Below are 13,931 nucleotides of genomic sequence, written 5' to 3'. Positions count from 1 at the left end.
GTATAGAGACATTTTCTTTGTCAAGGAGCACAATACTCAATTTTAACAGATCTCCGATAAGCCAACATTCCCTAACTCATTTTTGCACATACTGATGTTAGCAGTGGCTTTTAAAGGCTACACACCAAAATATTAGAGAGACCTGATCAGAATACTGCTGGAAATCTTAGAGGGGGATGTAAGAGCGCTGTGCACAGGAAATTTCCACTATAATCAGACAGGTTTTGAGCACTTTTGCAAGGAAGAGTGGGCAAATTTTGCCTCATCGAGATGGAATACTAATAGACTCCTACCCAGAAAGATTTGGTGCTGAAATTAAATAAAAATTGCTTGGAAGGATGTGCACATTTATGCAACCAGGTTTTTAGTTTTCTGTTCGTTTTTTTTTTGTTTTTGTTTTTTTCAATTAGTTTTTTTCAATTCAGCTGTTTTAGTTAGAGGTCATATTAAAGGTGGAAAATTTAAGAAATAATACTTATCAGCAGTGTGTTTCAAATCACAAAAAAATGTGGCATTTTACTACAGGTTTGTAGATTTTTAAGAGTTTATTTTTACCTACAAATTCACAGCGTTCCTCTTAAAACTCCAGAAGTGAAATGCTCCCCCTATAACATGAAGCAAGGGAATGGCAATGTTTTTCTGATATTGAGTTCTTTTTTTCTGTTTTAGAAAATGACTGAAGATTTCAGTTTTTATATCAGCTTTTTTCAGACAATACTAATAATTTACTTTTTAAGCCATTGTCTGCCAATACAGAAGTTACTCTTCAGCTATTATCCTCTGCCATTAGTATTACATATTATTATTATTATTATTACCATGTGTAAACCTTACCCACTAGATATTTTGACTTCTCTTCATCTTAAAACAGTATTTGATCATAAATGTGTAATGGCAGCATTAGAATCCAGTGGGTTTTATTAATTAAACCTCAGAAAGAAGCCGGACAGATTAATCCTGTTATCATGATTGACCTGGCCCAACAAAGCACCTCACCTCACCTCCTCTTCCTCTTTCAGGGTGTTGCTGGACCGGGCGTACACGGACTATGACAACATTTTCCACGGACTGGATCAAGAAATGCTTGACCTGCCTCTCCCGCCCTCTCCTCCTCCTCCTCCTCCCCCTACAACTACTTTACGCTCGCCGGCCACCAACAAGTTTGCCAGTACCTCAGAAACAAATACCTCAGACAAAAGCTCCTCCCCTCTTTCCTCCCCCTCTTCCACGGACCTCAGTCAGATACTGTTGAATATAAAGTCGTGCCGATGGCGGCACTTTAGACCACGGACACTACCACTACACGAGCTGGACAATGCCCACCCGCTATTCAGGAAGTTGAGTCGAGGACTGAAGCGCTCTCTCTCGGCCTCCACAGCTGGGGGACAGCCGTACGGCGCCCAGCGCCCAGCGAGGGTCGTCCCTGCACCCACACCCACTGCTGGTAAGCTTTACAGACGAAGCTTTACTCCTCCTGTGTCCGCTGGGGGTTAAAATCACCATCTCTGCTTTAATCATAAGCTATTTTTGTGCAAAGTGAATCATGTTGGAAACAGGCCTAACTTGCTCATTTTAACATCTCATATTCCTCAACTGATAAATATTAAGCCATAGTAGTATTTTTGGTAATATCCATCTACTTTTGCTCTGCTTTGATTCTGTTTTTGAAATAAATATCCTTAAACTTGAGTATAAACCACAATCTAAAGACTTCTTCATGAGTGAAATCTGTTTGTTAGAGTGGCTCTTCTGCACTGGCATTATATTATGGCTAGGGGAATAAGTTTTGAAGTCCATCCTTAAAAAACTGAATGCATGCAAACATGACAACAAGCCACTGCTGGTTGTGCTGTTTGAAAAGAACAGTTTATTTCTGAACCACCAGATATAGAAATAGAGACTGGTGGGTTACAGCTGCATCAATCAGCTGAAAAAATGCTTTCAAGCAGACATGGCATGTGATTGTTTGCTATTTCTCTCCTCCGGGTGCTCTTTGCTCACATGTGCCTCCATTTTGAAAACAAGAATTATGTCAGGATTACAGATAGCCATAGAAAGTAATATAACGGGTATATAAATAAGGTAAGAAATTAAATAAAATTACTCTAACAAAACAGAGTACCAAAGAAATAAAGCATTATGTACATAGGCATAGTACTGAACAATAGAGATGATACATATGCAAAGTAAGGGTGTAATCAGTAGTTAATATGGGCATGAGCTAAAGATGCACGAATTGTGAAAATTAGGCCTGGTACAGATGTTAAATAACAAATTAGCTGATATAGTTTTTGTTATTAGACTCCTAATATATCAACATTTTCTCTCATAGTTGCCCATGAAAACGGATCCATTTGTCCAACAGGCCACTTTTTCTGCCTTGTATTAAATGTCTGATTTGATTCAGGAGCTAGATATACCAGACACCTGCATAAAATTGATTGGGCACAGCAGATAGACATCGATCGCTGATTTCTGTTTGGCCCACATGATTTTGCCGATGACTGATGTTTGCAAACAGGTCTGACATTGGCTGGCACCAATGTTTAACCGATGCACTTGTGCATCCCTAGCATGAACCAATGTCAGTAGCTGATGTTCATCTGTTATTGTGTCATGTTAATACTGGCCTTAAACACACCTAACAGCTGATTTAAAAGGCAGAAGATGTGACCTGTGGGACAAACATGAGAGGAAACTTTGGTATTATGAGAGTTAGGGATGCTTCTTATCGGTCTGGCATTGGTATCAGCAGATATCAAAATTTCTGCTGATATTTACATCAGATATTTTGCCTGTGTATTTCAGTATATATCAACTGTAATTTTTGTCAATATATACTAAAGAATTAGTGGAGGCCAAACCAACAGACCTATGTCAGTTGAGGTCTTTGTCTTTATTCATCCTTATTCTTTAAACTTTAAAATGTTTTTTAAGGACAAATGTTTTTTGCTTGGTCATCCTCAAACCTTAAAGTGTGTCCAAAAGGACTTAAATTTCTTGTCTAAAAAGCATAATTAAATATCAGTATCGGCTAAAATGAATCTGTAAATATCGGCATATCAGATAATGGCAAAAATCCAAAATCGTACGTCCCTAGTGAGAGTGCTTTACCAAAGAAAGTGAGGTGCAGATGGCATAGCAGTTAAGTCGTGACCCGTGTGGGCTGCACAGGTTAAAGTACGGCCTGTGGCTACTTTCCCACATGCCCCTCCCCAGTTCTCTCAGACCCGTTCTCAACTATCTGCTGTCCTTCTCTATCAGTAGAGCCAAAGACTTCCTGTGACATTAGAAGCCTCTGGCTTAAGCCTGGTTTATACATTTCTGTGCAGTGGACCTCCACAGAAATGTTGCTGCGTGACCTGGCAGTACAAACCTAAAGTTCTGTTAATGATCTGCTTGTTGGTATGGCAGCATAACTGCTAAGATGTTGTGCTTAACTTTAATGTTTGTAGTGAGCTACTCAAACCTGTCTGGCTTTCACATGAAAGTGAAACTTCTGCGGGCAGGCTGTGTTTGCAGACACTACTGGTATATCTAAATGCAAGCATGAATCCAACAAATATATATTTTTATGTTTGATTTGATCATAACAGTTAAAGCAGTGGTTCTCATCTGGTCTAGCATCAAGACATTTCTCACATTTTTAAATCACAATCAGTATTTTTAACTATAAATGTGACAGTTCAGCCTTAAGATGGACCACCATATAGGGCACACACTGTTGTTAGATCGCCTCTAGTTTACCTCGACATTTACTCCCATATTTTCTTTTTGGCTGTTTGAAATGCTGAGTATGTCGTTCACTGCTGTGGGTCTTTTAATAACAGGACCCACGTCTGCCCCTTCCTCCATTAGCCATGTGAAAGTTTCATTGTTTTCATCAGGTTTCCAGACTTGTTACTTTGCATTCACGTAGCTTCACCTCCTCCTCCCACCCCGCCCGGTCCACTAGGCGTCAATTAAATCGGAGGTCGATAAATAAATTCATGAGATGCACAGGATTTGTTTCGGGTATGTGGAGACGGAGTCGTGGAGCGCTGAATACAAACTAAAAGCCACAGGTCCCTGTTGGCATTAATGCCGGGGCAGTGGGGCGGGTTGTGTCTTGATGTTGCTACAAGCAGTTTACAGGCATTTGCTTGTGCTGATGCACATGAAAAATAACTGCCTGATGATTTATTTTGTAAAGAACCTGAACTGGCCATGAGGAACCAAAGAAAATGAGGAGCACAGATGAAAAAACTACACATTTTAACAAACTCAGGGGTTATCCCTGCTGTGGATTACGCAATTTTAAGGTGCAGATGTTGATTAAAATAGTCGGCGTCAGTTTGCATGAAACGTTCATGAAGCCTGTTCCCAGATAGAGGCAGTACACGCAGAGCAAGCTGCGACTCTTAAATGCAGAGTGACGAGGAGCTCTGGATCATGTGAAGTAGAAAACTAAAAGGCTCTCAGGGAATGAGATCAATATTGTACTGAGCTACAAAGCCACATAATAACTTGAATGTGGGAATAGAAGTTCATAATCAATAGAAAACCAATATAAAAAAGACTTGAGACCACATTATTCACAGGAGAAATAACAGATGAAAATTAGAATGCAGGTAAACTCAGACTTGCTCAGTAGAAACCGGGTGTCTGACAATAATGCTGTTTTATACTCAGACCTGACTGTTATCTGCACACAGTCCAGGATTAGTGGTATTTTTTTGTCTTTGTTGTACCGAACTTGTCTGTTAACTAAGGGAGAAAATGATTGGAAATTTTGGGGGATATTACTTATCTTTCCTGCAAGATGCTGATTAGATTTATAAGATTGCTTCTATTTAATCAGTCATAATATTGGTCTAAAAACGGTGGTTTTGCAAGTGGCGTCAAAATGTTTGATACTATCCATCATTGTAAAGATGGATAGTATACTGTGCAGAAACCATGCCAATGTTTATGCACAATTGAGACCACGTGCAGGAGTTCACCTGCTATTTTTAGTCATAAAAAGAGGGAGGTACAGGCATTTGGGTGGCTAGGGCTTCTGTTTTTATTGCCAAGGTGTCAAACAGGCATCTTATGTTTACAGACTTATATCATAGTTTAAAAATCAGAGATTGTGGCAACCCCAGACTCAAGAGTTTGGTGGTGTATTTTCATCCTTGGTGCTCACTGTTAAGATTATGATAGAAAATCATTGGTGCCCTTTAGAATGCTTATCATAGGGTAGATGAGGGTGTTTGACAAATGCAATATGTTACTTAAAACTTCTAAAGTGATATTATTCAGGGTTTGTTTCATTCAGAGACCATTTCAGTCCTAAGCTTCAGTCAAGCAACAAAAGGCTTTCAGCTGTGAAAAATTGTATTGATTGCAGCATTGGCTACAGCAGCTATGCAACCTAAAGAAAAGTAAGGAATAAAAAAGCAGCAAATCTGATGATTGCAGAGCCAGAAAATCGGCATATTTCTTGCTCATTTGCAGACTTGAGACTTGATTACACTGTTGTATCAGATGTAGTGTATACCACTGTTATCACTCCAGCATGATGAGGACAAAGGAGATTGTTGAATCTTTTTTTTTATCTGCTGAGGGGAAACTATTTTTGATCTCTAAATTTTGCAGTTAGTTTTGATTCCTTAACTGCTGGTTCTACTGGTCAGAACTGCATGAATTTCAAATAAGCAAAGCCACCAAGCTGATTTGGCTTTGACGGTAACAGGCAGGGGAAAATAAACTAGAAAACGTTATAGGATAAGGAGAAAGAAAAGAAATGAAGTATGCTTGTATATTTTAGATTTGTACTTAAAGCCACTGATCTCATAGTTTCTCATGGCGCTGATTATGTCGTCAGGAAACATTTGAAGGTAGCTGCAGGTGTGGCTGAGCTGTGTAACAATAAGAGCTTAAAATAGCTGCAGCCACATACTTCACCCTTTAACTACTTATTGAGACACGTACATGTCATCAACCTATACGATTGGTCCTGAATGAATAAATTGGCATTTGCCATCCATCCCTGTTTTTCAGCATGTTTGAGGGTTAAGGGTTAGTTTGCTGAAAAAGTCCATGCAAACAAAGTCAACCTTCAGGCAACTTCTTGGATTTGGGCAGTAGTAGAAAACTTATTTTACCAGTTTTGTCACAGGTTTTTAATTAATTGATATTTAAAATGATACAAATCCTTTTTTTTTCCACACCCCAAATTTACATTCTTAAATAGATGTGTTTTTGTATGTCAACATCCCAAATACCCTCAAATCTGGATTAAAAGCCACACAAGTATCACAGGCTTTCTTTAAACGCAGTGTTATGACTTAATAAGGGAGAAAAGCTGTTAAAAAGTTGGGCTAACTACTGCCAGACTGGTCTGCATTATTCTGTATCCTAGCATGTTGTGAGCTAAGGAGCTGCCGCTTGCATTAATCTCATGAATGGAGGTGAATTTTCAATGGCATTAGATCTTGTGCAGAGTTTGATGTTAGGGGCTTAGCTTGCGGTCATGATGCTGCATGTCGCAGAACTTTCTACTGATACGTTGGTCGCATCGGTAAAGCAGATGCAGCCAACTTTGTAGATGAAAAAGGATTTTAAAAATTGCTGTCTAAAATTCTGGATTTTATGGTATATTCAGAGTTCAGAGGCTAGAGTTAGAGTTTTTGACTTTGCTTCAATATCACTCAAAGGGGTCTAACTATTGTGGAAATGATAAAGTTAGTAGTCATCTCTTTATCTACCACAGCTCTGTTATACACATGTAAATAGCCGTATAAATCTGTTTCCTGGTGATTAACCAGAGCTTCTCTCCATGTCAGCTTTCACAGCCGAACAGTACCAGCAGCATCAGGAGCAGCTGGCTCTGATGCAGAAACACCAGCTGGAGCAGATCCAGCAGCAACAGCAAGCCAACAGCACCACCACTGCAAACAGCACACACGTCAGTATCCAAAGCGCCCAGCCTGATAACCTTTAATTCTTCTTTTAAGGTCAGCAGTGACTTTAACTGTCGTCTCCTCCACCCTACAGGGTATGGCGAATACGTTGGACCAGGCCAGCGCTCAGTTCGCCGCCACGGCCCTCGTCACCGCCGATCAACTGCTGGCTCTGAAAACCAAGGAGGAGCTGGCCCTGGGAGGCGGAGTCAATGGCGTCCTCTCCCCCTCAGGTATGACGGCGCTCCACAAACAACTTCTGGATCTGTTATTAATGATCGTTTGACTAATTGTCCTTATAATTTAATTTAATAAGATGTTAACATTTGGACAGATTCTTTTAATGTGATTCCCTTTGTGTACCTCTGTCATGTATATAAATGCAACCTCAAAGTTCTAAAAACTGAAGCACTTTAAATTTAAAAGTGCACTTTCCTAAAGTGTTGCAATCTGGTGACACAGAGCAGACAAAGCAAACAATGAGGCTAAAGTAATTACAGTCCTAAAAACCCATAATGGAGTTGAGTGAAAGAGGAGATAACGGCACAAAGCAGAGCGAACAAAACCCTGCAGAGCTAAAACCCCAACAGCTGATGCCGTTTCACGCTGAAGGATTTAAGAGATAACTGAGAAAAGTGACAAAATGGAAATTCTCATGGAGATAATTCTGCAGATGTAAAATGGTGCAGCGAAAGGATCTGTCCTGCACTGATAAAACTCAAAACTTAAGAGTGTGATAATCATTGTTAGAGTTCTGTGCTCATGCTCAGCTTCTTTGTGATTCAGGAGGAAAGGAATGAATCCTACATGACCTCATCCATGCAGCGGATATTAAATTCTTTACATGGTTTAACAGTTGTTTCTTTCAAACTTTGCACACACGCCCAGTGCCTGATTCTTACTGATTGTTTGCATTTAAAGATTTTCAAATTGGGGTGCAGGATTCAGATTCATTTGCACCAGGACAGTGGCATCTGTTATGACTGTTAACAAAAACAGATGTAACATGAAACCACATTCATGTGGGAGAAAGATTTTCAAAAGCTACTAAAACATCGAACATGATCAAGGATGCACAATGCCAGATTTATCTGTATTTGCGAGGGATGAAAATCTCTACTGATGTTTGCAACCAATATTTCAGCTGTGAATATCAGCCTGTTAATATCAGCTGATTGCATGAATAAGTTTGTGGCCTTTTTGGCTGGACCAGCAGATCTACATCAGCTCCAGTTTTTTTCTTTGTTCATCCTCATTCCTTAAACTTTTAAGCAACTTCTACAGACTTAAGTTTATTTCTTTGTTCATCTTTAGACTTAACAAGTGTATTAATGACTGAAGTTTTAATTCTGAACTACATCTATAAGTATCATTATCAGTATCTGTATTGAGTTAATGGTGCCTCTTAGAAATCACTTTTTTTTTTTTTGGCATGTACTCAGACACACTGCACTGGGAAAAAAAAAACATCTATTTTTTAGTTGAGTCCAGAACCCTACGACTTCTAGATCAGGGGAGCCATACTTGAAAGTTCAGCTTTTAATCAGTCATGGTCTCATGAGTGTCGATGGTCTGATCTTTGATTAGAGACTTAATTGATCAGGTTTTGTCCTGAAAATCATTGAATGTATTTTAGTATTTTAAACATTATGTTTAGCACTAAAAAAGAAGCACACAGACGGTACCAAAGCATTTGCTGAATTTGTAGTGATAGTCCTGTTGACACATCTGCTCTGACATGCATTAGTGGACAGAACTGTAAATATAAACCTAGAGGGTGCAGAAGGAAGAGAGTTGTTTTTACAAACATCTGATAATCTATTCTCTTAATCCTTACTCCCACCTTTGTCATTCACCCCACCCCCCACCCACCCCAGGTGTCTACAAGGGCTTGCACCTCTCGAGCACAGCGTCCCCTTCCCCTGCCGCCCCGGCCCCTCCCACCACGACCCCAACACCGGCCCTGCTCCACCCCTGCACCACCACCAGCTCCTCCTCCGCCACCAGTAACAACAACGGCACCGCTCACCCCGCCAACACCACTACCACTACCGCCACCACTCAGGTCCTGCTGGGAAACAACAACAGCCTCCGTTTGGGCGTTCCTACCGGAAAGCGCGTCCACGCCCCTCGGACGCTGAGCGCCACCATGCCGACATCCGCCTTAAAGCTCGCCCACGCAGCCGCCGCCACCGCCAACTGTCAGAAACCTAAGGTCACTACGGCCACAGCCTCACCGCTGGACATAGTGCCCAGGTAAGAGAAATGACACACAGCATCATCAGTGGGAAGATGCTCCTTTTATATGCAACACTGGAAGATAAAGAATAAAGAATATCAGTGTGATGCAGGAGAAGATGATTTAAGGAGGAGAAATTTTCTCCTGATTTCAGCAGAACTTAGAGAAACTTTAATGGAGCATTTTCTTCCTAACCATTCCACTGAAAAGTGTTTTTTTTTTTTTTGTAAACTCCAAAGAAACGAAAACTTTAAAGGCTTTTTATAGAAGTTTTTCAGTCCTTGTTGATGTAAGATATCTTTCACTTATTGTTTTTTATCAGAATGCAATTTCTTATAAAACCGGCAGTTTTATTGTGTATTGATGTTTTCATTTGTTGCAGAGAAAAATGCCTCCTTTAACTGCAGCCATTTAAACATTGATTTCTTCAGGGCCCATTTTAAGTTTTGTACCATGGCTGTATTATAAAAGAACGCACAGCAAGTGACAATTAAAGCCTTTTTCCACTTCAGGAACTAATGGAAATTTAATGTGGCTCATTTGTTCTGTTGTTTTCCATTGTTCTGTAAGCTGTGGGGACAACTTCTTGGAAGTAAATTTTGGCTCTGAGAAATGCGACTGCAAGAAACCATTCAGGATTGCAGGCAGAAACGTCGGGGTGTTGCATACACTTTAAAAGCTGCACAAAAAGGGAGAGAAAGCATGTGCACTAAACTGTCAATACCGTACAACATGGCCTAGGCTGATTTGCAATTAATCAAAAGTTTGGCCTCTAAGCCTTTGAGGGTTTTTTCTAAGTTTTGTTTTTAAAGTTCGACTTCTGAATCCCAAAGTGGGGGTCAGGACCTCACAGGTGGTTGTGAGGCACTGAGAAGGGGTTGTGGTACTTAGATGCCTTCCAAATACAATATCATATATGCATTTATATAAAAAAATACAAGTTGGCGTATGGCTAGTCTTAATTGTTCACTATCTCCAGCAACAGTGGGGTTCCCCAGTCTGGCGTGGTTATTTTTGGGGTTGTGTGCTGAAAAGTTCTGAAATTCCTGATAATGTATCTTATATATCCACACGGAGTTATACATTTCAACATTAAGAGATGGAAGGATTTTTTTTTAAAGAAAATTACACTTTACTAGGATAAAAATAGCAGATAAAAAGGCTCCATTTCATCCTCTGAGGATGCTCATAGTTATGGTCCAGGTCATGTTAGAACTCATTTGACTGCTGTTGTGTTGAGCAGACAATAATGACTAAAAAAATAAAATATATAGATTACTTAAAATTAAGAACAGTTCATAAAGCCAATTTTAAAACACTTTTGCTGTGTGGAGGAAAAAAAATCATTGCATGAATTAAAATGACTTTTAAAAACTATGATGCTCCTGTGTGAAAAATTTCACATTCGAGCAACACAAGTTAAAGCTGTTTTTAGCCAACAAGCCTAAAGCTTAGTAGGCACATTATGTAAACCAGCTTCACTTTGCAGTGTTGGGATGTTGGTCTGCAGAATGTGGCTAACACTAGCAATGCTAGCATCGCCAGTCTTCAACTTGCACAGCCTCTGGACCAGTGTTGATTTCATCGACTAAAACTTTGACTAAAAATGTTCATTGACAGTTTTTTTTTTCCATGAGAACGACAATCTGATTTGTGCCAGATTAGGAAAGATTCTAAATGTTTGGGCTAAAAGTAAGGGGGACTTGTTATGGACTTAAAGTAGAATAAACTGTGCATTTTTTTGTTGTTGTCGGCTGAAACTAGACTAGAATTATACATGTTAAGTGTGACTAAAACTAAGAAGGCACTTTATCTAAAGACTGAGACTGAAATTAAAAATAGCTGTCAAGCTAACACTGCTCTGGACGACTTCATCCCATTTTCTGAATCAAAGGTGCTAAACCACACTGTTCCTGGTAAATGCTATAGAGGCTATCAGTCCAGTTTGATTAAAGAGCATTATGGCAGTGTGGCAATAGTCATTAAAACAGCTACAGCAGCTACCAGTGATGGGCAGCAGTTTCACAGTTTAGATCGAGCGTTTGGCCAGGATTTTAGACAATAGCTGATACAAAAAATAAATAAATAAATAAGAATTAGTCAGACTGACTTCTTCTAATGCTGACTACCAAGAGATCAGACTTGAACCAGATTTAGCTGGTTAATCTCTAATACAAACATGGCTGTTGAACAGTCTTATTAGCCTGTAGAAAGATCTTACTGTAACATTAACTGCTTAAGACAAATGTAGCATTAGTTGGCTATTTCCCCCCAAACTGTGTCCTCAGGATAAGATCTAAAATCAGACCAGTCCGTTTGTTTCAAGATTACACTAAAAACAAATTAAGGATGGGATCACCGCATCTGCTGCAGCCCGCTGCTGCCAGGTTATGTCACTCAGGTCATTAGACATTTCCTGCATCACTTCTCAGCTTTAAAACCTTCTTCATCCACCAACTTCTCCATGTGGAGTTAAAAGAACCAAAACAAAAACAATTTTTTGTCCCATTCCCTGTCCGCATGTGCCTTAACAATCATCCAAAACCCACTTATATAGAAATAGGTCTTAAAGGTATAAACATGCAATATTCTCCCACAGAGTGTACCTGAAGTGTCCGAGGATTTGTCCCAGTGGGAAAAATGAAGTAGCAAAAATGGTGAAAGTTCCACTCTGAGGCTTCCAAGCTTACATGTTTAAGTTCCTGCTGTGGAAAAAGGCTCATTTGTTGATTCATGATTCTCTTGTAACTGTTGCCTTCTTCTCCTTCTGATTGTTGTTTTTTTTTTTTTTCTTCTGTTTTCGTCCACAGGGAGAATCACGATCAAGACAAGCCAGCACTGAACAGTCTATCAGAGAACACAATGGCCATGGAGGTTACGTAGCCTCCCGCTCGCTCGCAGCTCGGAGGACACACAACTCCTTTGTCGTTATTTTTGTTTTTGTTTTTTGTTTTTTTTAGGTGCTATGCATCGTTTAGTCGTGAAAGAAAATGGTGGCGGAATGAGCACGGCAAGGCTGGGTTTCCATGATAACTGTTTGGGACTTAACTGCAATGCTCGTCTCGTACAAAAAACTTTTTTTTCTCTCCCCCATTTCCCTATTTGTTACTGTTAATAAGAGATCGTCTGTAAATTCTTAATATGGCAATTATATGTACAGTACTGCATATTTGTAATACCCCCCTCCCCCAGACCTCCCTGTTCTTGTATATAACATTACTTGAATACAGAATTGTTCATTTGTGATGTTTTGCACTCGAGATATTAAAAAAGAAAATCAAAATTAAAAAGAGAAAACGACAAACTGCAACTGGTGCGAGTATGAGGTGTGAGAGTTGTACCACAGAACAGTGTATGTCATCACATGCATGGTGCAGAACCTGCTGTTCGATCTATTTATTGTGCCGTGTTTACAAAGGACTTTTTCTTTCTTTTTTTTTGTCCGTTCATTTTTATTTTTTTATTTTTAATACACTGTACCCCTCACCGGCTCCCCGTGCTGTAGTCAGTGTTTAGCTAGAGTTAAAAACAGAAATGTATTTTTTTGGATGTTGTGAACATGGCTGGGAGCTCGCCCGTCTTCGTCGGGCGTTCCCCCTCAATGTTCCCATGTGTCATTTTGAATCCATGGAGACGTGCATTCATCAGAATCAGGCGCAGGAAGTAGAGGAAGACGACGGGTGTGGATTTGTTTGTTGTAGGCATCAGTTTGTCAGTGGGTTAATCAGTTTCCACAAAGCTCTTCCATACGTATATTATTCCTGAGACAAGTAACAAAACAATGGGATGAAGACTCTTTCCCAGAAGACTTTGCTGCTTCTGATTTATCTAAGCACTATATAATTTCTTCTTTTTTTATTGATTGATGCTGCTTTTGTATGATTTCGGTCCCTGGTCTGCACCAGACGGCTTTATTTCCTTTTGTTTTCTCTGAAAGATAATCCCCCTCCTCACATTGTCATTTTTTTAAAAGGAATATTTTTGTATTTCCCACTTTTTTATTTTAAATTTCCTCACGAAAGAGTTCATTCTTTTGTTACTTGTTGATCTAAAGAAAAAAAAACTAAGGGAGTAAAAAAAATAATGCAGTAACTGACATTTATTATCATTCCAGCTTCTACATAATAAAAAAAACATGTATGTATTTAAAAAAAGACAAAAAACAGACAGTTTTCTCTACTTTTAAAACTCTCCTGAAGGCTGTAAGGCCATGAACCACAAGTTATCGGGTGCCTTCATTTGGGAAAAAAGACAAAAACCTTAAAAAAAATCATTCGCTCTCTTCTGTGAAGAGTTTGGTACTGAACAAGGCTACTTGTAGTTTTTCTTTGTCTGTACCACAATCCCAATGCCCATTCCAATGGCCCAGTTGATTCATGAGTTTTTGTTTTGTTTTTGTAGACCCTTCCACCACACATACACAGACACGCATACACAAACACGGGAAAATTCTACCAATCCTCTTGAATTGTCACAAAATGAAATAAAAATCCAGGGCATTATGTGTTTCGACCAGCATGTCTCGTTCTTTGTCGTCTTTGTCTTTCATGGTTTTGATGGAAATGTGGATTTATTCTGCCGTCAAAGAAACATGAGCATTCACGGTAAAGTCTTATGGCTGCTTCCTTTATTCTAACATGCTTCCATTACAGTAAGAGCAGCTGTCATCATCATCATACATGCACACACCTGAGTATATTGTAAGTTCACCCCATTAAACCTGCTGGCAAACATTCATGCAGGTAGACACACTGAAGTAAACGGGA

The 13,931-nt window shown here is 39.5% G+C and overlaps 1 protein-coding gene across 2 annotated transcripts in view; it reads left to right on the top strand.

Annotated features, from left to right (window-relative positions):
- Positions 1–13,667, top strand: part of LOC121519966 (enhancer of polycomb homolog 1-like) — a 49,224-nt gene extending 35,557 nt beyond the window's left edge. For both annotated transcript variants that reach the window (XM_041803099.1, XM_041803098.1), the window contains 5 exons: positions 1,020–1,444; positions 6,810–6,931; positions 7,021–7,159; positions 8,804–9,182; positions 11,976–13,667. In XM_041803099.1, the coding sequence (XP_041659033.1) occupies positions 1,020–1,444; positions 6,810–6,931; positions 7,021–7,159; positions 8,804–9,182; positions 11,976–12,048 (1,138 nt within the window). In that variant the 3' untranslated portion in view covers positions 12,049–13,667. The remainder of the gene's footprint in view (positions 1–1,019; positions 1,445–6,809; positions 6,932–7,020; positions 7,160–8,803; positions 9,183–11,975) is intronic.
- Positions 13,668–13,931: the final 264 nt, after the last annotated feature.

This window comes from Cheilinus undulatus, linkage group 13 (assembly GCF_018320785.1).
Source record: "Cheilinus undulatus linkage group 13, ASM1832078v1, whole genome shotgun sequence".
NCBI classification, from domain to species: Eukaryota; Metazoa; Chordata; class Actinopteri; order Labriformes; family Labridae; genus Cheilinus; species Cheilinus undulatus.
This window is presented reverse-complemented; position numbering and strand designations above follow the sequence as displayed.